Below are 22011 nucleotides of genomic sequence, written 5' to 3' on the forward strand. Positions count from 1 at the left end.
TTTTATGGCTATATTGAGCCTTTAGGGGCCATTTTGTTACAGGGCTTTCCTAAAACCCTGATCTTTTGGTAGTGGTTCCAAATATCCAAGCTTACTGTACAAAATACAAGCAGTGTAGCCTACATTCTGAAGAAATATTAAGATATTCGAAAATTTGTGAAGTGTCAGAATAGAAAAACTTGCTGAACTCAGTGCCCTTAAGCATTATGCCCTTGATCTAACAGCTAAGTCAGGTATTAGGTTAGGAATGCAGCTATGGATTTGCTTAAATTACATATGTTTAAAATGCTTCAGATCCACTGTCCAATTGGGACACTCCTTGCCCATCACAAATGGTGGGATCCTCATTGACACAATGGTTACTTGCTTTATGGGAACTCTGGTTCTTCAGGATGTTAGGGTGGGTCATACAATCCACTCTTCATTCCTGTTTTTGGAGGGTGCAGGATTTTTTGCAAGGGACTGAGGGACTGTTAGAGCAACTCTACTTTGTATGTCCTGATACAGAGCGTGAGGCAGCATTATAGGTATATGAATAGTCCCAGTAGACACTGGTATTCAGAGACTCCAGTCCTGCACTCATGTGCTCATCTGGAGTGGAATCCATTTGGATAACATCTTGAAGAGCCACAGTTTGAAATGGGTAAGTAAATGTTATTTATCACATTTGAAATGGGTTGTGCTGTCACTTGCCTCAAAGGTAGCAATGTTTTAGCTGAACAAGAAGTGCCTTCATTATGATTTGGTGAAGGCACAAGAATCTTGAATGTTTCTGTGAGTTTGTGTTTAAATACCACTTGGTTCAAACCTGTAACACTATTATGAAAGAGATGTAAGTATATAGACCTAATTTTGAAAGCTTCTTACGCCTTCTCAGTAAAAGTCAAGAGAGGGTGTGTCTGTTTTAACTGTTTCCTCCTGCCTAGGTGCTAGTTCTTACCCCAACCAGAGAGCTGGCAAACCAAGTAGCCAACGACTTTAAGGACATCACAAGGAAACTCACTGTTGCTTGCTTTTATGGAGGAACTTCATATAATGGGCAAAGTAAGTGAGACTTGTGACTGAGTAAAATGCAGATTGACTAATGTGGTTGAGAATACAGTTGTCTGTCTTCAGATAGATTATTTTAATCAGTTGTTCCAACTTCTGAAGGAGACTCTCTGGGCATTTGTACACAAGCTTGTGCTGTAGTGCCAGGTGCTTTTTTTGAAGTGCGCAGCGCTGCATCGCATGCAGGTGTGTAAGTGGCAAAATGTGTATCAGCATGCAGAAAATGGCAGTGGCACGCTTTTGAATGAAAACACATTGCAGGTGTTTTGGCTTAAGCATGCTGCTGCCATTTACTGCATGCTGATGTGCATTTTGTCACTTTGTGCTACACTGCATGCAATTGTATGTGCACATCAGTTCATATGCAGAGCAGACTTGGTTAATCAAGTCTGCTCCCTGGCATGTCAGAGCATGAAACTATATGTGTAAAAATGCCCCCCTATGTCTTAATTTGGATCTTTGTGTGGTAGAAAAACAAGAGGGTCTTTAGTAAAATGCATGGCTTCCTGCCTTTCTCACAGGTTTGGAACTTCATCCACAAAATTTGGGTGTTAAAGAGAAGACATTGGAATGAATAATATGTGGCTATATGGAAACACAGTACTGTGTCTGATGTTTTGTAAATAACACATTTGAAATTTTTGTAAAGTAAATCTATAAGTAGAAAACACTATATCTTTAAGCTAGCAATGTATTTTTGCTGCTGTTTTCAGTTGTAGACAAACATTTTTTGTTAAAAAAACAAAATGAGTGGAGGAAAAGTTCTATTGATAGGTTACCCAATTGATATCTTGATGACCATAAATAAGGATAATTCATGTGATCACTGATAAGGCCTTCACTGTCAGTGGACTGTATATCATAGATGGGATTAATAGTCACAGAGAGTAGGGATCAGTGGTGTACCTCAGTCAAAAGTGCTCAGCTTTAGTTGTGGTCAGTGTTCAGTGCCTCAGAGAAAGGTGACACCAGGCCCCTTCTCCTTCCCTCTGCCCAAGATAGTAGCATTAAATGAGGAGGGATTCCTTCCAGGCTCTATCTTGGGGTTGGGTAATTATTTCAGGTGAAGGGCTGCTTACTGAGTTTCAGCAGGCTGTCAAGGGCTGCATGGGTAGCCCTGTCCCTGGTTACCATCTCATGACCAGAAATCCTGCGTCCCTGACCTTTGCCACAAGGAATCCCTCCCCTTGCCCCTGGAAGTACTCCTTTCAGCAAGAAGTTTTGCCATCTCAGAACCAGAAAAATAACCAATTATATTCTAAAAAGGGAACACCTACAACATTCATAATTTGGTTTCAAAAAATATTTTTGTCTTTATTTACATGCATTTGTGTAGTGTACATAGAGATGATTGCACAGTAGCTTAAAATGAAGTCTTACTCTTGTATGTTGCGGGGGGTGGATATAGGTTTGTTGGGGGGGCTGTGGGTGTAGATATGTGGAGTGTGGGTACGTATGGGGTTTGTGGGGGATGGGTGCCTATGGTATGTGAGGGGAGGTGGGGGGGTCTGTGTGTATGTCAGTACAAGGGGGGTGTGGCTGCATGTGTATAGTGCGATGTACGTGTGGGGCTCGGCCTATGAACACACGCATGCATTCTCCCTGCCTGCGCACGCATATACGGCCCTGTGCTCCCAGTCCAGCAATGCATCTGGAGCCGGCGGCCACCTGGTGCTGGGGCAAGGCAGGGCAGGAAGGGAGTGTAATGGCAGGGACGGGGGCAAGGCTGGGCTGTTCAGTCCTGCTGGGGCTCCCTCTGGGTCCTACTGCCCCTGGCTCTTGTCTGCTTTGACAGGTTGCTGGGGCAGATGAATATTAATTTTCTAAAAATTTTAGGGGCCTCGCCGGCTAGATAAAATAACCTGGTGCACCTGATGTGGCCCACGGGTCATATTTTGCCTGCCGCCACTCTGTTTGGTTACCAGCAGAGCTCTGAGGCATGGGGTCACTGGCTGTCATAGCGTAAAGGCAACCAGAGTTTAGTTTGGGAGTGGAGGAAAAAATCTTGTACAATAAGATCATTGAGGCTGCTGCTTACCCTTTATCAACTTTTTTTCATTCTCTTCTTCTGATATTTTTGTTTATTTCCCAAATAAAGTAAAAAGAAAACAAACTTATGACAAAATTCCATGAGGTTTTCCTTTATTTTTCAGGTGTCCATATTAGTCTGTTGTACAGATTGTGTATTCGTGTAGTAGTACCAGTGTAATAAAATAAAGTTGTTGTGTTCTTCACTGTAACTGAAATTGCTGGTATCTAAATGTCCTGTCCTTTCCTATCTTGCTGTTTTCAGTTGACTTAATTAGAAGCGGCATTGACATCTTGGTAGGGACCCCAGGTCGAATCAAAGACCACCTTCAGAATGGCAAGCTGGAACTTTGCAAACTTAAGCATGTTGTTTTGGATGAAGTTGACCAAATGTTGGACATGGGATTTGCTGAACAAGTGGAGGACATTTTACGAGTTGCGTACAAAAAGGGTAATTTCAGACTTTGAAGCAAGTAGTTGGGAATATAGTAATAATAATTAGTCCACTAAAATCAGACAGTTGTATTAGAATTCCTAAAACCTGTAAATTGAGGTGGGTGTGGGGTGAAGGAGAGTGCTAGAGAAAACCTACCATAGATGTCTGTCTGGGTAATTTGATATCAAACTAGAAGTCATTCACAGATTCTTTAGAATAGAGAAGATGCCAACCTGCTTGAAATCCATCTGCTAGTGGCCAGTAAGCAACTTTCTCTGGCACCCTTTCCTAAGCTGAAATAATGAATGGTTGGAACTCCCAGGCAAGAACATTGGAAGCATCTTCCTTTTTAATAGTGAAGATAAATCTTTCCTCTGAAGGGTTGGGTGTTTTGTATTTTATTTTTTACTTTCTTGTATTGCACAAATATGTTTTGTTTATGAACACTGAAATAGCTTTTTATTAATGGCATCTCTTTAGGGAGTAATAGCTTTTATTAATGGTGTTTCTTTAGTGGATTTTGCTAACGTTTTTTGAGTTGGGGGGGGTTTGTTTTTGGGTTTTTTTGCTATTTAAAAGAAGAGATACTAATGATAGTTTAGCTTCTAAAATCATGTATTTCAGGATTGGTATAGTGACCTAGTTCAGACATATTATAAATAAATGGAGTTGTACTTCTTGATCAAAGGGGTTGTAACTTGGAGATGAGGACGAAGGCAAAAATGCTCTATGTTCCTTAAGTAATAGACCCTTGTCTTTGGTAACATGGGTATTGTTCACTTCAAAAGGAGGTATGTTCAAGTCTGCTCACTTTGAAGTTTTGCTCAAATGTGACCATTTGAGAAGGCTGGGAAGAGGAAAGCAGTAAAGAAAACATTATGTTATATTTTCCCATAGTTTTCCATCCATAGACTTCCAAAGTCTGAACGCTTTCTGTAGTCTTTCATATTTTAAGTAACTGAGTTTAGGCCTTAATATTTTCCCCTTGAGCTAATGTGATCCTCTAGGATTTAGATAGTAAGATTTTTAAATGGGTTGTTTTATGTTTTTAAGATTCAGAAGATAACCCTCAGACGCTCCTGTTTTCTGCCACTTGCCCAAATTGGGTATATGATGTGGCTAAGAAATACATGAAATCCCGATATGAACAGATTGATCTAATTGGGAAGAGGACTCAAAAAGCAGCTACGACTGTAGAAGTAAGTAACTTTTAATATGGCATGTTTTCTATCCCCTTTCTTTTGCATGTAATAGGTGTATTTTATTTGTTTTTTAAGGATTGAATTTGAAAATTCACACATTTTAGAGCTGATCTGTGAATTCTGGTCATCTGCTTCATAAAAATTTTTATGCATCTCTAGCAAACAGAGAATTCTGCCTGTGTGATCGTTTCAGGGAAGATCTATGAATTCCCTACCTGGGGAAACTTGTTTGCAGTATACTTATTTTAATTTGATTTTAGTTTTATCCTTGTGGACAGAAGGGATCCACATGTTATTGTTTTGCCATCCATGTTTTAGTAATATGATTTTGCATTATTCAAAATTTCATGCTCAAGGAAAAACATCTTTATAACAGTGTTCAATTTTTAGATTCTACCCCTTCAATTGTATACTTCTAAAGCTCTAATTTTAAGTGTTTTTAATATAAGCTGAATACCAGGTTGTGTCTCTGACAGCATTTGGCTATAGAATGCCACTGGACTCAAAAAGAAGCAGTTATTGGGGATGTCATTCAGGTCTACAGTGGGAGTCATGGACGGACCATAGTCTTTTGTGAGACCAAAAAGGAGGCAAATGAACTGGCTCTTAATGCCTCAATTAAACAGGTATGTTGTCTGCTATCTTACCAAGAGAGTGTGTTGCCCCTTTCAACATAGGGGTAGTAACTAACCTATCCTCACTAAATCTGCAAGCATCTTTTGAGTTGTCATTGATTCAGAATTTTGGTATAAGTTACCCAAAAGGCACCCACAAGATCAGCCCACTGGGTAAAGCATTGCATGTGTGTAATGTTGGGCTTCCCTACTCTTTACTCTTATTTGGATTGGACAAAGACTGTTGGTAATGGTGGTGGTGTTAAGGATATAGTTTTTCATTGGATAAAACATAGATGTGAGGTGAAACTTACGAGTTAAATCTGTCTTTTTGTCTCCCTCAGTTCTGGGATAACAGTGGTGATTACATATTTGCAGACTAGCAATTACTAAGAGTTAGCATGATGGCAATTTCTGCCCTATGATAATTTAAGTCGGTGAATGAGATACATCTCTTATCAATTTCTAAAATGTATGTCTGCTTTATTAGTACTATTGTCTCCTTTCTCAAGGAGTTCAAATTTCACATACAATGTAGCCTTTGACTCTTATTTCTGAGACTTATGCCACAGTACTTATGAAGCCTGAGGCTAACTGAAGGCACTTGATACTAAGTTTGGGGTGTGGGAGACAGTACACTAGCAAGTCACCATGATATTTGTGCCAAATGCTAGCTAGTATTACAGTAGTAGATCCCTTGATCTTAGTCCAGATCATTGTGTGACTGTCAGTGTTCTTACTTGATCAGATAGGTTACTTTGAGACTAGAAAACAGTTTATTCTTGTGCTTTTAGGGGAAAGGAAGAAGCTTTTACCCACCACATTTCTGTTCAGAAGGGTGTTTCTTCTGCACTATTAGATGACCTCACTAATAGCTAAATCCTCAGCATGGAGCCTTATTCTGTGTTCCTGTTGATGTTATCTGTGATATCATCTGTTGCAGAGAAATGCAAAACTCTGGTCTTGGCAAGTAAGAAAAGGGGACAAAAATATATAGTCATTAATATCTTGATATCTAAGCTTGTTGATGAACTATACATCCATTCCCTCTATAGATCATCCTTTTAAAAGAGGGGTATCAAACTTTCCTTGTGTCCCTGGCTGCACCCAGACTCAGATGGGGTCATTAGGAAGCTGCCATAGCAGCTTCAGCTCCTGATCCCAGCATGTGCTCTGTACTAGAGCTGGAGCAGCTGCCACTGTGTCCCATGCCATAGCAGCTCCAGCTCCACCTCCAGCATCAGGCACAGCACGAGGTCTGGTGGCCAGGATGGTAGGTCTGTGGTAGTTACGACTGGCAAAGCAGCCAGAGGGCAACCAGTCCTTGCTCTGCAGCAGGCCTCTTCACCCTGACAACACTAATAGTCCAGCTGGCTGGAGAGAGTGGCTCTGTGGCCTGGCTCCAGCATGTAGGCCTTATATGTAAAACACTCCTCCTTGAAAGTACGGCCAAAAAAAATTGGGGGATGGAGGGGAGAAGGCAGTCCTGTACCTGTTTTTGAGCCTTCTGTTTGTGACTTTATAATCAGCTGCATCTGCTCCTAGGTGAAAGACAGAATGGAAACTGACCACATATGCATTTGACAGTGTTTTAGGAAGAAGAGAATCTCTTTCTAATATGGAACTTATATTAATTTTGAGTGTTTATAATGAGATGATTTTTTTCTGGCTTATGATTTAGAGTTTTAAACTATCTATTTAAGCTCTTAAAAATAATTTCCATTTTGATCCTTTAAAACTTACATTTATCCTGATTCTGAGTGGATCAGATGGTTATGTGCATCTTGCAAAAGGAAGTTAAGTGACAGTGGTTGTATAATAGCGTGGATAGCATGATATCAGAGATGGGATTTGTTTTGAGAAGCAACATTTACTATTCCTAGGGTATTGGGCTGGAAGTTGGGATATGGGTTCTGTTTTCAAGTCTGGCAGTGGTGCAGTGTGGCTTGTTTCAGCTTCATTCTGGAAATTGGGGATAATGCTTCCCCATTTTTTAAAGCACTATGTAGAAGGTATATTTTGGAAGTATAACGTTTTTGTAATAAATCTAAAACATTTCAGTTCTTCAATATTCTTCCTTGTAGCATGATGCACAGAACTGTTTCTTACTGCCTTTCTGAATGGTGTCATATTGTTTTACAGGATTGTCAGTCATTGCATGGCGACATTCCTCAGAAACAAAGGGAGATAACATTGAAGGGTTTTAGAAATGGTGCATTTAAAGTTCTTGTTGCAACCAATGTGGCTGCTCGTGGCTTAGATATTCCTGAAGTTGACCTGGTTGTACAAGGTTCACCACCAAAGGTAAAAGATGGATATGTTGGGTATCTTTTATAATGCAGTCTTTTAATTAGTTTACATGTAATAAAGTAACGAAGTCCTATTAAACTTGCTAGCATTAAAGTTAGTTTGTAAGGAAGCTTCTGTTTACCAGAGATGGTCTTTCAATCAAAATGCAACTTAGAATGCATCAGAAGTAAATGATGGGAAATCTTCTTCTCAGAATGCTGCTCTTACCAGTCACTCTGTCTGGAACCTCTGCATTACACTTCTCCCCAAAGCAATGAGTGGTGATACTTTGAAAGGGATTTGGGAAAACTGTAGAGTAGAATGACTGATGCCGCAGTTGGATGGGAAGGAGAGCCCAATGGAAAGGGCTAGAGAAATTCAGGACGATACAAAGAGAAGGGTGAATTGAGTTCTGTCAAGAACATGCTTACTCCTTTGGGAATTTATTGCATTGTAATAAGCATGTAATGTTTGCAACACTTAAGTCTGCATAAAGATACAGCAGCAAATCTGTACATTTGGTTGCCTTATGCTGAAACTGGAGTAGTAGTGGTACCTTGTTAACACAGGTATGTCACATCATCTCTAAGCATTATTTCATAGAGGTTTTAGGAGGAATTCTGGAAACTTGTTTTAAATAAATAATTTAAAATAATTTTCAGACAGTATGTTACACCCAAGTAATATAATAGAGTCTGTGAAACTTTACAGCAGTAACAACTGAATCAAATACTTCCTATTTTTTGCTTTTATTTTAAAGGATGTAGAGTCCTATATTCATCGTTCAGGACGGACAGGTCGAGCTGGACGGACTGGGATTTGCATTTGCTTTTATCAGCCGAAGGAAGAATATCAACTCAGATATGTGGAACAGAAAGCGGTACAGCATGATTTTCTTTTAGTCATGAATACTTAGTAATGTAAGGGTTTTGCAAGCTACCCTCATATATAACAGTGTACTAACTGGGTTGTCATAAAGGATACAGTGATAAGTATCCTTTCAGTTAAAGTTGATTTGTCATCTTTTTTTTTAACTAAAATAACTTTGTCAAAACCATTTGTGCAATTAGTATATGGCCTTCTATAAGATAGGCTTAATAATCAATGAGAAAACATTAGTTACAATATGCTTTTCAAGCCCATAAAATTTAGGACACTAAGGGCGAAACACTTTCAATGTTCTTTATAAAGGCTGTGTAATGGCATATACTTTAATAAAGTGCATCTTTAAGCTTGGTTCCCACTCCCCTACTTACTGTTTTCTGTTTGGGGGGGAGGAGAGGGTTATTTTCAAAACAATGTTAAAAGAGAGTAATAGATTTATTAAGTTTAAGGCCAAAAGTTCATTTACTTCTGATCTGCATATCGCAGGCCCTTGCATTTCAGCGGGTTACTTTTACTTTTGGTCCATTGTATTTGTTAGATTTAGACGCCATCATTCCCTATAAAGGCTTGTGGCAATTTACTGTACTTGCTTTGAGCAAAGCATGTAGTTAGGTTAGAAAATATTTAAATTAATATCAAAACAACTTTCTATTGGCCATTAAAAGGAGTTGAGGTTTGTGTGCCAGTACTACATAGCACTGTATTGCCTGACTGCATATCTAGGAACAGGAAGTAAGTATCATTCCTGAACAGACTTTAAAAACACTGCCCCCCCCCCCCATCCCTGCTCTCTCTCTCTCTCTCTCTCCCCCCCCCCCCAATGGTAATTACAGTGAAAAAAAATGGCTTTATATTAGGTTGGGTGGTAGGGGGAGCAGGGTTCAATTACTGGTAAGCCAGATTATGGTTTTAGTAACTGTTGCTAGCCTTGTTTTAAAACGTAAAAGTCAAATTTTTTAATGCCTCTTTTCCACAGCCACTTCTCTTCTCCTCCCTTCTCCCACCCTTGCCAGAGCCAGTATTTCTAAGGTTCAAACTGGTATTGCGTGTGTACTACCATAAATATTTTTATGACAGCACAAAGCAAAACCTAACAGACATCTGTGCCCTTTGTCATGTTGCCACAACTGCCCAAATTTGTGGCTGCAAAAAAAGTACTATACATTTGTTTTGTGGCAGATATCTGATTTTTAAGGCAGGAATACATGGGCAGCCTGCTTTTCAGCCACCCAATGCAGGGCTTCAGGGGGCCTGATCCTGTACATCTTGGGGATTCCACTGCAGGACTGGGTCCCTGAAACTCTGAGAAGCACCTACTAAAGTTTCCTTGTTTCCTGAGGCACAATTCTGGGTGTGCTTCTGCAAATGGGGAAACATGGTTTCCCATGTAATAAAAAAGCTTTAGAATTTCTGCATGCCACATTACTTGATAAAATAAATACACAGGCTCAAAATGCACATTTTATATATAAGCTTTATTGAAGCATAATTTTAATAGAATTATAATAAAAACAAGAATTCTTTTAAATAATTTTGGGGACTTTGGTAGTGACTTGAGTACTAAATGCTGCAGCATTCTTAAATGCCCTTATGTGCACTTAATTAACTGCTTGGAAAGAGTGAAACTGACTGGTCAAGTTTGGGCCAGCTGGGTTGCAAGTAAAATTCACAATGAATAATAATTCATTAATATTATTTCTTAGTATTTAATTCTGCCCCTTTTTTAAGAGTCCCTTTAAATAAGGTTTGAAATACTTTAAGGACTATACGTGCCGCCCCCCCCAATTTATAATAAGCTCTGCTAGCTCCTTTTTTTTTAATGATGGTACTCTGGCCTGATAATGGAAAGCTCTGAAATGGATTGAATATTCCAGGTTTTTTGGCTTGGGAAGATGAAATTCTGATGAATTTCAACACTAGTTGGGCTTTTAAAGTTGTTTTGTTCTCTTGTCATTTTCCTATTTTGTAAATTTATTCTGTTCTCTTATTGTAAGTTGAACCTGTGTTAAGGGCAGCATATACATTGAGTCAATCCTTTTAATAAATAAATTGGATCATGTAACTCCCTTCTTTCCTTTTTTTTGTTAATTTTAGGGAATTACTTTTAAGCGTGTGGGGGTTCCCACTGCAACAGATATAATAAAGGCTTCCAGCAAAGATGCAATCAGGTATGTTCAGTGATAATGGATCATCCTCCTGTGCCATTTGACTTCTTTCCAGTGTCAGTCCATGTTGGCTTGAATATAAATTATTCATTGATCTCCATCTAATCAAGTTTGGATCCCCTTGTATTTTTTTCTTCTGTTACAGAGCCCCAGTATTTCAGTGTTTTAAATTTGTCTCTTGCCTCTTGATAAATAACATTCTTGCTTTAGGTGTCTGGATTCTGTTCCTCAAACGGCTGTTGATTATTTCAAAGAGTCTGCTCGATGGCTAATAGAAGAAAAGGGAGCAGTTGAAGCCCTGGCTGCAGCACTAGCCCATATTTCTGGAGCTACTTCCATTGAACAGCGTTCTTTACTCAATTCAGATGTGGTAAGAATATTTAGTTTATAACTTTTTGCAAGTTTTAGAACTAAAATATCTGAAAAATTTGACCCTGTCTACAAAAAAGGCATAAAAATGGTGCCAGATATTGCCCATTCTAAAACTGTAGTCCGTCTAAAAGACATCTGGTCTCTGCTTGTGTTAAAAACACTAATACAGTTTATGGTTATAGTTGGTCTTTGTCTGTAAGACTGACATACTGGTCTGGAACTGCCTAGGGCAGGATGAGTAACCTCAGGATCGAGTGGCTTCCCCCCTTCCCACCTTGGGATAGAGTAGCTTCTCTCTCTCCACCCCAGGATCGAAAAGTCCTACCCTCTCCCGCCCCCCCCGCCCCCCCCCCCCCAACTCTCTCTCTCTTGTATTTCTCTCTGTGCCTCCATCCCTGCCTGGATTGGGGGATCAGATATTTTTCCCCTCTCACTGAATTGCTGGTCGAATGTTTTAAGTGTGTGTATGCACTCTCTAGGGCGAGCAGTTTAATCACTTCTTCGCTCCCTTATCATCAAATGTTTTATTTCTCTCATTACATCAATTGAACTAGAATTTATTTTATGTAGAAACTGTCATTTTCTACTTCTGGGTATAAATTTGCATAAATTCTAGTATAAATTTGTGCTTTTGTTTTGTGGCAGATATCTGTTTTTTAAAGCAGGAGCGTGTGGGCAGCCTGCTTTTCAGCTACCCTGCGCAGGTGTTTCCAGGGCTTCAGAGGCCCAATTCTGCATATCTTGGGGATTCCCCTGCAGGATTGGGCCCCTGAAAGCCCAAGAATTAACTCAAGTTAGTTAAGTGAAATTTTTCTAGTCACCCCCTCCATGTTTTTAGGACAAGTAGCTTCAGCCACTCATGAATTAAACTGTATACTGGCAAAGAAAACATGTTTTTACTAGCTAATTGCCTGTCAAGAATGACCGTGCAGGCAGGGACATAGCTTGCATGCCAGCTACCAGCCTGCGCTGCTGCTGCTGCTCTGCATTTGGCTGTGCATCCCCTGCCCCCAGTGCAGAGTGGTGGGTGGCTGCCACCACCCACTGCCCTGCGCTGCTGCTCCACATCTGGCTGCACGCCCCTCCAGTGTCTGGCAATCTGTCTGTGTCTGTCTAATGCAGAGCACGCTGGTTGTTTCAGTAAGCATTGTGATTGGCTGCCGAGACAACCAAACAGAGTGCTCTAAGAGTGTTACAGACAGACACAGACAGACGAACTAAGACGTGTGTGTGTGTGTATGTATGAACGCTTTTCTAACTCGGTTAATTTTTCAAGTGAATAATCTAAACTGAAATAAAATTGCAAATGCGGGTGGTTTAATACACAGTGTGTATATAAACAAACTCCAGTTCACTTGTGTTCACTTGGCTTACTTCCTCTTGACTATGAAAATCAGATATCTGATTTTATTACCTCAGCTCCCTTAGATATTTTGTGTAGAGAAAGAAAGTTTCTATAATAGTTTAAGGCCAAACCTGCCTTGATCCCCACCTATTTGTTGGTGTAAAAGGCTCACTAAAGGAAGCTTGGATTTGTGTGCCTGTTCACACGTTTTCTTCCTAACACAGAGGGTGCGCACTAATTTTATGCATACAGCGTAGCGAGTCTAGGTGAAAAAGGTGGTTGAGGCTCAGTTCAGAGAACTGCAATGATGTCCACATTGGACTAAACACTTGGGTTGTGGTGCATATTCATTTTCTTGGGAATGGCAGGCAAATTATGAAATGTAGACAAGTTAATAACTGGATGGTCTTATGGTAGTCCTACTACTGTATGCTCACCAGGAACCCAGGTTTTCCATTTGCTGCAGAAAAATGGGGATTTTCCTCTTGTTAAAGGAGAAAATCACAGGAAATAGTGGGTTTCCCCTGGCAGGCTGGTAGCATTCCAGTCTTCAAGGAGCTGCTTGGGGCATGTGGAGGCAAAGGGCCCCAAGTGCATGTGCGCGCACACACACATATGACTGGCATGCAGCCAGGCTGGGTGGTAGAAGCAGCCCTGGAAGTTGAATGCAGGCAAGTCTATGGGGGTTGGAGGCCCAGGGCTTGGGGACTGTCCAGGGGGCTATGGGGTGGGGAGGAAGGGGTATAGCAAGGCTGTGCGGAGGGGATGGGTGTGTAAGATGGGGCAGGTGCCTGCCAGTGCTGGGCAAAGGTGCCTGGGCATTGGGGTGGGGGACTGTCCCTCCAGTGGGGTAGGAGGCCCTTTGGGGCAGGAGGGAGTTGCTTAGCCAGGTTGGTGGCATGGGGCCAGTGCTCCTGCTCACAGGGGTGGGCCAGCCTGGAGATGCTGCTCATGGGGGAGGTGAACCCACGTGGCTAAGCTGCCTGGCACAGCACAGGAGACCCAGTCCAGGACAGCAGACGCCATAGGCCTCCACTCCTCCCTCCAGCTTGTGCTGGGGTCACATTTGCTATACCGCTGCCCACACAAGTCAGAGCCACTGCAGCTGCCGTGCTCTGGCCCAGGCGGGATGGGCAGCTGGGGGGCTCCTCTGGCACTGTGTGGGGGAGCAGGAGGCTGCAAACTGGGAGTGAGGGGCTCTGACAAGGCTGGGGGGACTGTGGCTTGGGAGTGAGGAGCACCTGGGGGGTGGCAGGGTCTGTGGTTTGGGTTTGCAGGGCACTAGTATGTTCCTTAGGAGGTGGTGGACTGTGGGTTGCAAGTGAAGGGCACTGGCAGAACCAGGGGATTGCAAGTTGGCAGGGAGAGGGGGCTGTTGGTTGGGAGTGAGGGACACCAGCATGGACTGGGTTGGGGAGGGTGGGGGGCTGTAGGTTGGGAGAGAGGGGCACTGGCAGGACTGGAGGTGGGACTGTCTTGGGAGTGAGGAGCACCACCAGCACAGGTAGGGGCAGGTACTGGTATATATATCAGTGTTGCTCAGTGCTGCAAAGCAGCAGGGGGAGGACAGCTGCAGCTAGATCTGTGTCCTGGTGAGCAAAGTGGGCAGTGGGAGTTCTGATTTTTCCCTGATAATTTTTTTTTGTTGTTGTTGGTTTTTTTTTGTCAAGTGCCAAAATATGTAGATATTTAGAATTTTTATTTTATTAGAATAATTGCGGTACTGATAGGATTCCAGATTATTTTTAAATTATAAATGTATCAGTAAAACAGTGTGTGAAATTGATATGTGTATATATAGTAGTGTTTCATTTTAGTTGTGGAAAAACAGATTTTGGTAGTTTTTATCAGAGAATTTGCAATTTTTAAACAGAAAACTAGGATCCTTGATGCTCACATAGTAACAGTTGGACTGGGAAAGCTTTTTTATTTTATTTTGTTTTATTTTTTAACATGGGTTTAGGTAGTCTTTCTTGGATGCATGCCTTGCTATTGTCATTTCTTAATAAGATTGGATTTAAAATGCTGTGTGGGATTATACTTGATTTCCAGCAAAACCTGGGGCAGAAGGTAGTCACTTACTGAAAAGGGTATCTTGCTGTATGCCCATAGCACTAATAAAGTGCTCTAGAATCTGTATTGGCTGCCTCTTGATTTCCAGGTGGAATACAGAAGGTGTTGGGTCTGGCTGAAAAGCCTAGTAGTTCCTCTTTTTAACATGTGGCCAGAGCTCTCCCTGTGCAGTAGTAATGCCAACCTTGAGACTGAATTTAACCTACCTAATAAAAAGCAGGGCAGAATGGCATCTTCAAGACCATAACTCAGTCGACGTTAACTCTCACATTGCTATCCTGTCCTATATTCTGTTTGACTTAATACTAAGAGAACTAATTACTTCTCTAAATGTCAGAAGATTTGGAAAAATAAGTTATTATGACTATCCCTCAACTTTGGAGTTGTGGCCCTTCAGCTGCAAATATTAGCATGCCCCAGTGTCAAGAGTGGGCATTTTAAACTTGAAGGATTATGTGACATTTTTGTTGGAAACAATATCTTTTAAGATGATGAATTTCAGGGAGTTGTGGAGAGGAGCCTGTCATCTGCTATTCTAGTTGTATTGTGTGTATAACTCGATAAAGGATATGTTTATCTTACTTAATTTAATTGTAAAAGACATAGGAAATGACTATTGCAAGCTTTATACATGTAATGCTTTTTTCTTAATTTGAAAAGGCTGGTAGTAAAAAACTTTCCTGTTTTCATCTTCATCATCACTTCTTAGATGTCTTAAGCACCCCCTTCTAAAGTACAGTAAAATCCCTGTTATCCAGCATTTGAGTAACCGGAACACACTATTAACTGGAATTTCCAGCTGACCAGGAGCTGGTGGGGGGAGCTCTGAAAACTGCCAGCCTCAAGTAAACGACATTTTTAGATAACCGGCACCCCTCATTCCCCACTTGTGCCACATAACAGGGATTTTACTGTATTTATTTTCTAACTTTCTGTAAATCATGAATATGCAAGTTATTGATGCATATTGATTAATTTGCAGTGAATATACTGCTGTGAAATTATTATTCGAGGGTGTTCCATGTTCTACCTTTTATTCTACAGGGATTTGTTACAATGATACTGCAAAGCTCAGAAGAAATCAATAATATAAGCTATGTTTGGCGTGGACTGAGAGAACAGCTGGGTATTGATATTGATAGGAAGGTGCACAGACTGTGTTTTATCAAGGGAAGGATGGTAAGATTGAAAATCCTATTTTCATGGTTTATCATGCTGAACTCTTAAGGTTGTGGACTTCTTTATAGCAGGAGAGAAAACTAATTGCCTCTGAACATATGGCCTGTGGACTGTATCTCGTCTGCAGACCTGGGGGCAGGGCAGTCCTCAGCAGTGGGGACCTTAGCTTGTGCTGGTCATGGGTGGCAGCTGAACCCATGCCGAAATTGAAGGGGTGAGGGAGGTGCCATTGAGAAGCAGTGACAGAGAAAATGTGGCAGCCAGGTCAGAACACCTGCCTGCCTTGGACTTGAGCTGGATTGTTTCAGCCTGCAGCTCCAGACAGTTGTTGACAACCATTTTAAAGCATTATCATCTAGATCAGTGTTCCTCAACCCGTAGGTCATGACCCAAAAATGGGTTGCAAGAATATATGAAAGGGTCACAAACAAACTGAAAAAATGGATTTTCCCTTAAAGGAGGAAAAACATGGGAAACCACAGCCTTTTCCTTGCAGGCTGGCAGAGTTCCATCCTGCAAGGGGCTACTTGGAGGGGGGCGGGGGCATGCCCTTGCCCCCATATGCTCACCTCCTGCCCCACACACCAGGGGCTTGGGGCCTGGAGGCTGGGGGCAGCGGGTTGGAAGTGAGGGCCACTGGCCCTCAGTGTTTATATTGGGGTCGGCACTGGCCATCAGTGTTTATATTGGGGTCCCTCGTACAAAAAAATTTGAGAACCACTGATTTAGATCTCCAGTTCTAAGAGGGCTCAGATGGGTAATTACCAGCCTAACAATGTTGCACTCAGTGATCAGTGAAGTCACAGCAATGACATTAGACAATGTACTTTTAATTTTAAATCCTTAAAAGGCACGTATAGTAATATAAGTAATATGGGCACTGTTCTGTGATTTGTGTAAGTGTATAACAGGGTTGCTGAAGAAGACAGTAGTCATTTCTGATATCACTTGATATTTTTGTTAAACGTAATGCCTATATAATGTGCAAGATTATAATTTTTTTGTATCTACAGGTGTATGTTGTGCACTTTACAGTGTTTGCTATCTAGTAATTAGTCAGTTCCAATATTTCTGTTTTTATAGGTCACAGCAGTTAACAGAAACTTTCTCTTTTAAGGCTTAAGATGTGTGAATGATATGAGTATGTATAGACCCAGCTCTTTTAAAATAGTTTGATTTTAAGTAAAAGAGCAATTAGTAGTTGGATCTGTCTTCTATTTGTAAGTATTTTTATCCTTAAAATAAAAGTGTATTGTAATACATTTTTGGTTTGCAAACTTTTGAAGAAAAGTACGTAAACCCCATTCTTCTAATATTTAATTTTCTGAAAATATTAACAGTTGTGAAATTCATATACAATTTACCAATTTCATTTTGGGAACTTCCAGTTTTAAGTCCCTTTTCAGGATACTTACAATAGTAGAGCATATTATTCTCTCTCCTAAACTATTTTTCAATTTTTTTCCTTTTCAGATGTGATTTTTTTTTTTTTTTCTAATAGTGTTTGATGTTGTCTACATTGGATTTTAGTGCCCCTGCTTGGTGTGACAGTTGCCTACAAAATAATGCTCTGAACAGTGTGGGCAAGTGCTGTATGCATGTGGCTTTCCTTACCTATAACTGGTAACGCACACCCTCTGAATCACTTTTGGTGGCTGGTTATTACTTGAAATCCTGTTTAGCCCAACTGGCCTGTCTGTCAGACTAAGCCCTTCCTGGACCTGAAATCCAGGAGGTTTCTATTCTAAATCTAAATGTTTTTACCCATTGTACATTTATCAATCCTTTTTTTTTTTTTTTTCCTTGGATTAAAATAATATGTCCAAAAGAATGTACAAGCCGAGTCTTGCAAAAGACAGTGCAGGAAGGAAATGAAGAGCAGTATATTTATTGGCAAAGATGGAAATACACATGGAAGAAAATGGCTTTGCAGGAGAAAAAACCATGAACATGCAGCTAAGGAAGTGATAGCTTCTGTAGATGAGCAAAGTATGATGTGTTGCTCCATAACCTGTTGATGATTTTTTTTGTTGCTGTTTTTTTTCCAAATGTAGAATTTTTACATCTTCAAGTTAAACTTGGCTCTGCACAATTTCTTGCAATATAGTACTGCTTTGTTTTGTTTCACTGTTTGTATATAACAAACTGATACTGAAATTATTCTCTTTTTAGGGTGTATGTTTTGATATTCTTGCTTCAGATCTACGAGAAATACAGGTACCTATATCAGTAGAGTTCTTAAATTTATAGCAGGAGATCCCAAACGCTTTCATAATATAGATTTGCCTCCTTTCTCTGTCACCTTTTGCTGGACTGAACTCCATAGCCAAACTTAATACTTACAATCACAATGAAAAACAATTCCTACCATAACTTTCCTTCACCCTAAATTTAAAACAAATTCCTCCAATAAATGTGATATGAAATCTGTTTTTCCTTTGATCAAAATCAGGTTTTGATTTTTTTTTTTTTTCATTTTGTTTAGTTCTACTTCTTACACTACAGTGTCTGTTAACAAATTAATGTGGAACTTTCCTTGGTTTGCTTCAGCTTCTCCAGTCAATTCGCTTGCTAAAGTGCAGTGGTCTTTGGTCTCTCCAAAAACTTCTGAAATCAGATTTGCTGCAGCTGTTATTTCTTCTGGTACACTGGGCTGCTTTCATTTTACTAATCTCATTCAGATGGCAGGGCAGGATTTATAGATCAGGGTTCAGCAACTTATAGCCAGAGCCATTGGATATGGCTCATTGACCTGGGGTCTTGGAAGCATTTGTGGGCACTGGTGGCATTTTGTGGGCTTTGCTGACACCATGCTGTAGCTGAGCGGTGGAAAGCTTTCCTGTGCTGTGCCACACAGCTGGACAATGGGGACAAGCAGTGACAGTTGGGTTCTAGTGCCAGCCCACCTTGGATCTGAGCTGAGCTATTCCAGCCCACACCCAGAAAATGTTTCCAGTGTTAAAGACTAATTTGTTCAGAGGGTCATAAGCATTAGTAGGCTACAGCCTACTTTAACAGACTTGTGGAGAGAAGGCGTACTAAGTAGGAAGGAATAAAGTTATTCAAATACAAAGGATGAGGGAGAGGGGAGAGGTGAATGCAGGTTGAAGAAATCAAAAATGGTAAATAAAGCAGTTAACCCATTGAGAAACACAGGGGTTATAACAACTAGTTCAGGTAATGGAATAAGAATACAGAGTCTCATTGAGATCATAATTAAAACAGTCCAGTCTGTGGATGATGTGTTCTGCAGTTCAGCATTCAAATCATTGTTTTTTCTTTTAAAGTTTTGCTGTTTCAGAACAGCTGCTCTGAAGTCAGTGATGGTCTGTCTAGGGAGGTTAAAGTCCCCTGCCACAGGTTTTTATGTCTTTCTAGAATTTACATCGTTAGTATCCTTTTTTTTTTTCCATACAGTGACTGCCCTTTTTGTCCAATGAAAACAGCAGAGGGACACTATAAGCAAGTGGTGGCATATGTGATTGTGGTAAAGGAGCAAGTGAATGAACTCTGGATGCTATCTGTTTGGGCTCTCTAAATACAGATCTTTCCTACTATGTACTTTTGTTTGCTCTCTCAGTAGTGTTCCCTTCCATCCTCTCGTTTCCCTATTTTATGTATTTAAATTACGTTATTCCTTTCTGTTTAGTACCTCTGAGCTCTGAAAAAATCGATTTTGTAGCATCTCGTGAAGTAGGTTGCAGCCTAAAAAATCCTGTGCCTCTCTGAACTAGTTAGTCTCTAAGGCGGGACAGACAGTTATTTGGGCTGGAAGACCACTTGGGAGTATTGGTGAGCAGTTGAGGGCTGGATCAGCACCCACCCTCTCCTGGTCCCCAGCTGCTCACCAACACTCCTGAAGTGACTTTGCTCTGGGACCTGGCTCCGTGTTGTGATCACCCAGTAATTCTGCTCTGGGGTCTCCATAGAGACCAACCCAGGACCCCTGTAGGAAGGTGCTTGACTTGGTGGATGGGATGGGGCTGTGGGCAGGTGCGGAGTGGGGTGGGTGGTCAGGGCCAGACTTGCAGGATAGTGACAATGAAGGGGCACAGGGCTGCGCCATGATCCGTTCCCAGCACACCCCTGTGGAACTGGTGCCCATCACAGGGATGTGCAGACAGCAGATTGTCTCTGCCTGGCTGCATTGTCACTGCCCTGTGATCTTGACCCTAGACCCACCTGTCCGACTGGTGCCACTCCCCATCCACCCATGGGCCCATCCCATCCACCCAGCCAAGCACAACCTGCCTGTGTGGGTCCCAGGCCAGTTTCCACCTACCTGTTCCATCTGACACCTGGCAGTGGGTGCAGGATGGATGGACCAGGGTACCTGGGCAGCAGGGCCAGGTCTAGCTGTAGTGCTGCTTCTGGCTGCTACTGCCAGCAACCAGGAAGCAGAGTCTGGTTGCTGTGCTGCTCCAGCCCCACTGTGTACCCAGGGTCAGTGAGATCAGCAGCACATGCCATGAGCCAGGCTGCCTCCTATGCCTGGGGCAGGTGGGGCCATTGCAGGCTAGATAAAATCCTTTGGGCTGGATCTGGCCCGCAGGTCACATTTTGCCCATCCCTGCTCTAAGGTGTCATGCTGCCCTGCCTTCTGCCTAACTACGTCTCTGCTTTCTTCATGAATTGCTCCCCCCATCCTTCTCATACACCAAACTAAGCGCTAATTCAGTGTCCTGAAATGGGGTTAGTTCTATTCCAAACTACTGTGTTGGCTAGAAGCATGAAGTGGCTTTTTCATCTCTTTTTAGCTGTGCTTCTGTATCTCAGGGAGGGAGAGGGGAGGAATTGGCTCCTTTACTATGGAGGCTGTTCTGTAAGATTTCTGCTGCTTCGGCTCTATGCTGAGGCATTCATTCCTGAATGGATCTGCACTCAAGAGATGAGCTCTTCAGGGATGACTGGGTGTAGGGCCTTTGTTTTGCGATACTCTACAAAATAGAGTCTTCCTTCATGCTACGCATTTAGCTGATGTTTTAACATGTACATACAGATTTTCTTTTACACTTTTGTTACCTACTAAGTCATTAGTATTTTGACCAAACTGGCAGTCATGGTGGCTCCTTATTCTTCTAGTTAAAATGACTGTTTGTCACTTCTAAATACAGATCTTTGCTTCTGCATACCTTGCTTGTTCTTAATTTTTCCATTTTATAATTATTATAGTTGGGAGCTATTCTGTAGTTGAATTCCTGCAAATTGGTTGTCTGCACACATTACTACTGATACATGCAACTTTGTTTTAACAGGGAAAATGGCAGGATTCAAAATACTGGCAGCTATCTGTAGCAACTAAATTACCTGAGCTGATAGAAAGCCAGCGAGAAGGAGACAGAGGATCCTCAGACTCCAGGAGACGAGGTCGCAGCTCTAGACACAGATCAAGACACAGAGGACATAAGCGGAGTCATGACCGAGCATATGATCGTTAGCTTTGATTAAATTTGCAGAAGTGGGACTAAAATATATTTTATGGCACTGAATAGGTTGCTCTTTTAAGTTTCTACTGCCTGCAAAATCTGTCATTCAAGATATTTTTTTCCCAATATTGTTATGGATGTAAGTAACGTCCACTGTATGGAATTACAGTTTAGTTTAAACAATTTAAGTCCAACCATTGTCTCCCTCTCAGGTATGTCCAAGGGTGATTCATCAGCATATTCTTCAGATTCTTATTCCAGGAGAGGGGTATTTGCATTCAGTTCTCTAGGTTGGGCTGTTATAAAACATAGAGATCTTCACTGGTGACTAAAACCTGTACATTTCCAAAAGAATTAAAACATTATTTCTACAAGTTGATCTGTACATAGTGGAGTGATTGTGTTGTTAATGATGTAGAATGCATGGCTTGAAAAGGATTTTAACTACACTTTTTGAAGTAGTGTGGGGGGAGTACACAAAGAAGACTTAGATGTAGTCTTTTAAAGTTGCATTTAAATCAGATTGCATTCTTAAATTTTCAGTGCTTTAGATGTTGCTTCATTTTTCTTACTTAATGTAGCAAATAGTGCACTGCATGTGTTACCTGTATCTGCAAGAAGCGTGCTTCATGTTTAAAAACCCAGTGCTTGCGCACGCACACTACTTTGCTATGGGACTGAATAAAGGAAGGGCAGAATGAAGGGACACAATGGTTTATGATAGACCAAACGTTAAGCTGCTACCGGATGATAGTTTAAACTCAGTCATACTGTGTATATCATCTCTATTAAACTGCTTGTCTGTTAGTTTTTCTGTTAGCTTAAGTGCTGGGAATCTGTGCTATGGATCAAATAGCCTAAGTCCAGAGGTCCATATAAGCAATAAAAACTCTTCTGAGGCATCTGTCTTTGGTATTGATGACATTTTGATTAAGAATGATATAAAG

The 22011-nt window shown here is 41.2% G+C and overlaps 1 protein-coding gene across 2 annotated transcripts in view; it reads left to right on the forward strand.

The window, feature by feature from the left end:
* Nucleotides 1-21968, forward strand: part of DDX21 (DExD-box helicase 21) — a 31942-nt gene extending 9974 nt beyond the window's left edge. For both annotated transcript variants that reach the window (XM_090058451.1, XM_090058452.1), the window contains exons 5-15: nt 927-1044; nt 3344-3529; nt 4568-4713; nt 5193-5342; nt 7473-7634; nt 8380-8499; nt 10599-10672; nt 10880-11039; nt 15504-15638; nt 17811-17855; nt 20894-21968. In XM_090058451.1, coding sequence (XP_089914577.1) covers nt 927-1044; nt 3344-3529; nt 4568-4713; nt 5193-5342; nt 7473-7634; nt 8380-8499; nt 10599-10672; nt 10880-11039; nt 15504-15638; nt 17811-17855; nt 20894-21076 — 1479 coding nt within the window. In that variant the 3' untranslated portion in view covers nt 21077-21968. The remainder of the gene's footprint in view (nt 1-926; nt 1045-3343; nt 3530-4567; nt 4714-5192; nt 5343-7472; nt 7635-8379; nt 8500-10598; nt 10673-10879; nt 11040-15503; nt 15639-17810; nt 17856-20893) is intronic.
* The last annotated feature ends 43 nt before the right edge of the window (nt 21969-22011 follow it).

Source organism: Crocodylus siamensis, chromosome 7 (genome assembly GCF_052110815.1).
Source record: "Crocodylus siamensis isolate JL-2025a chromosome 7, ASM5211081v1, whole genome shotgun sequence".
Classification (NCBI taxonomy): Eukaryota; Metazoa; Chordata; order Crocodylia; family Crocodylidae; genus Crocodylus; species Crocodylus siamensis.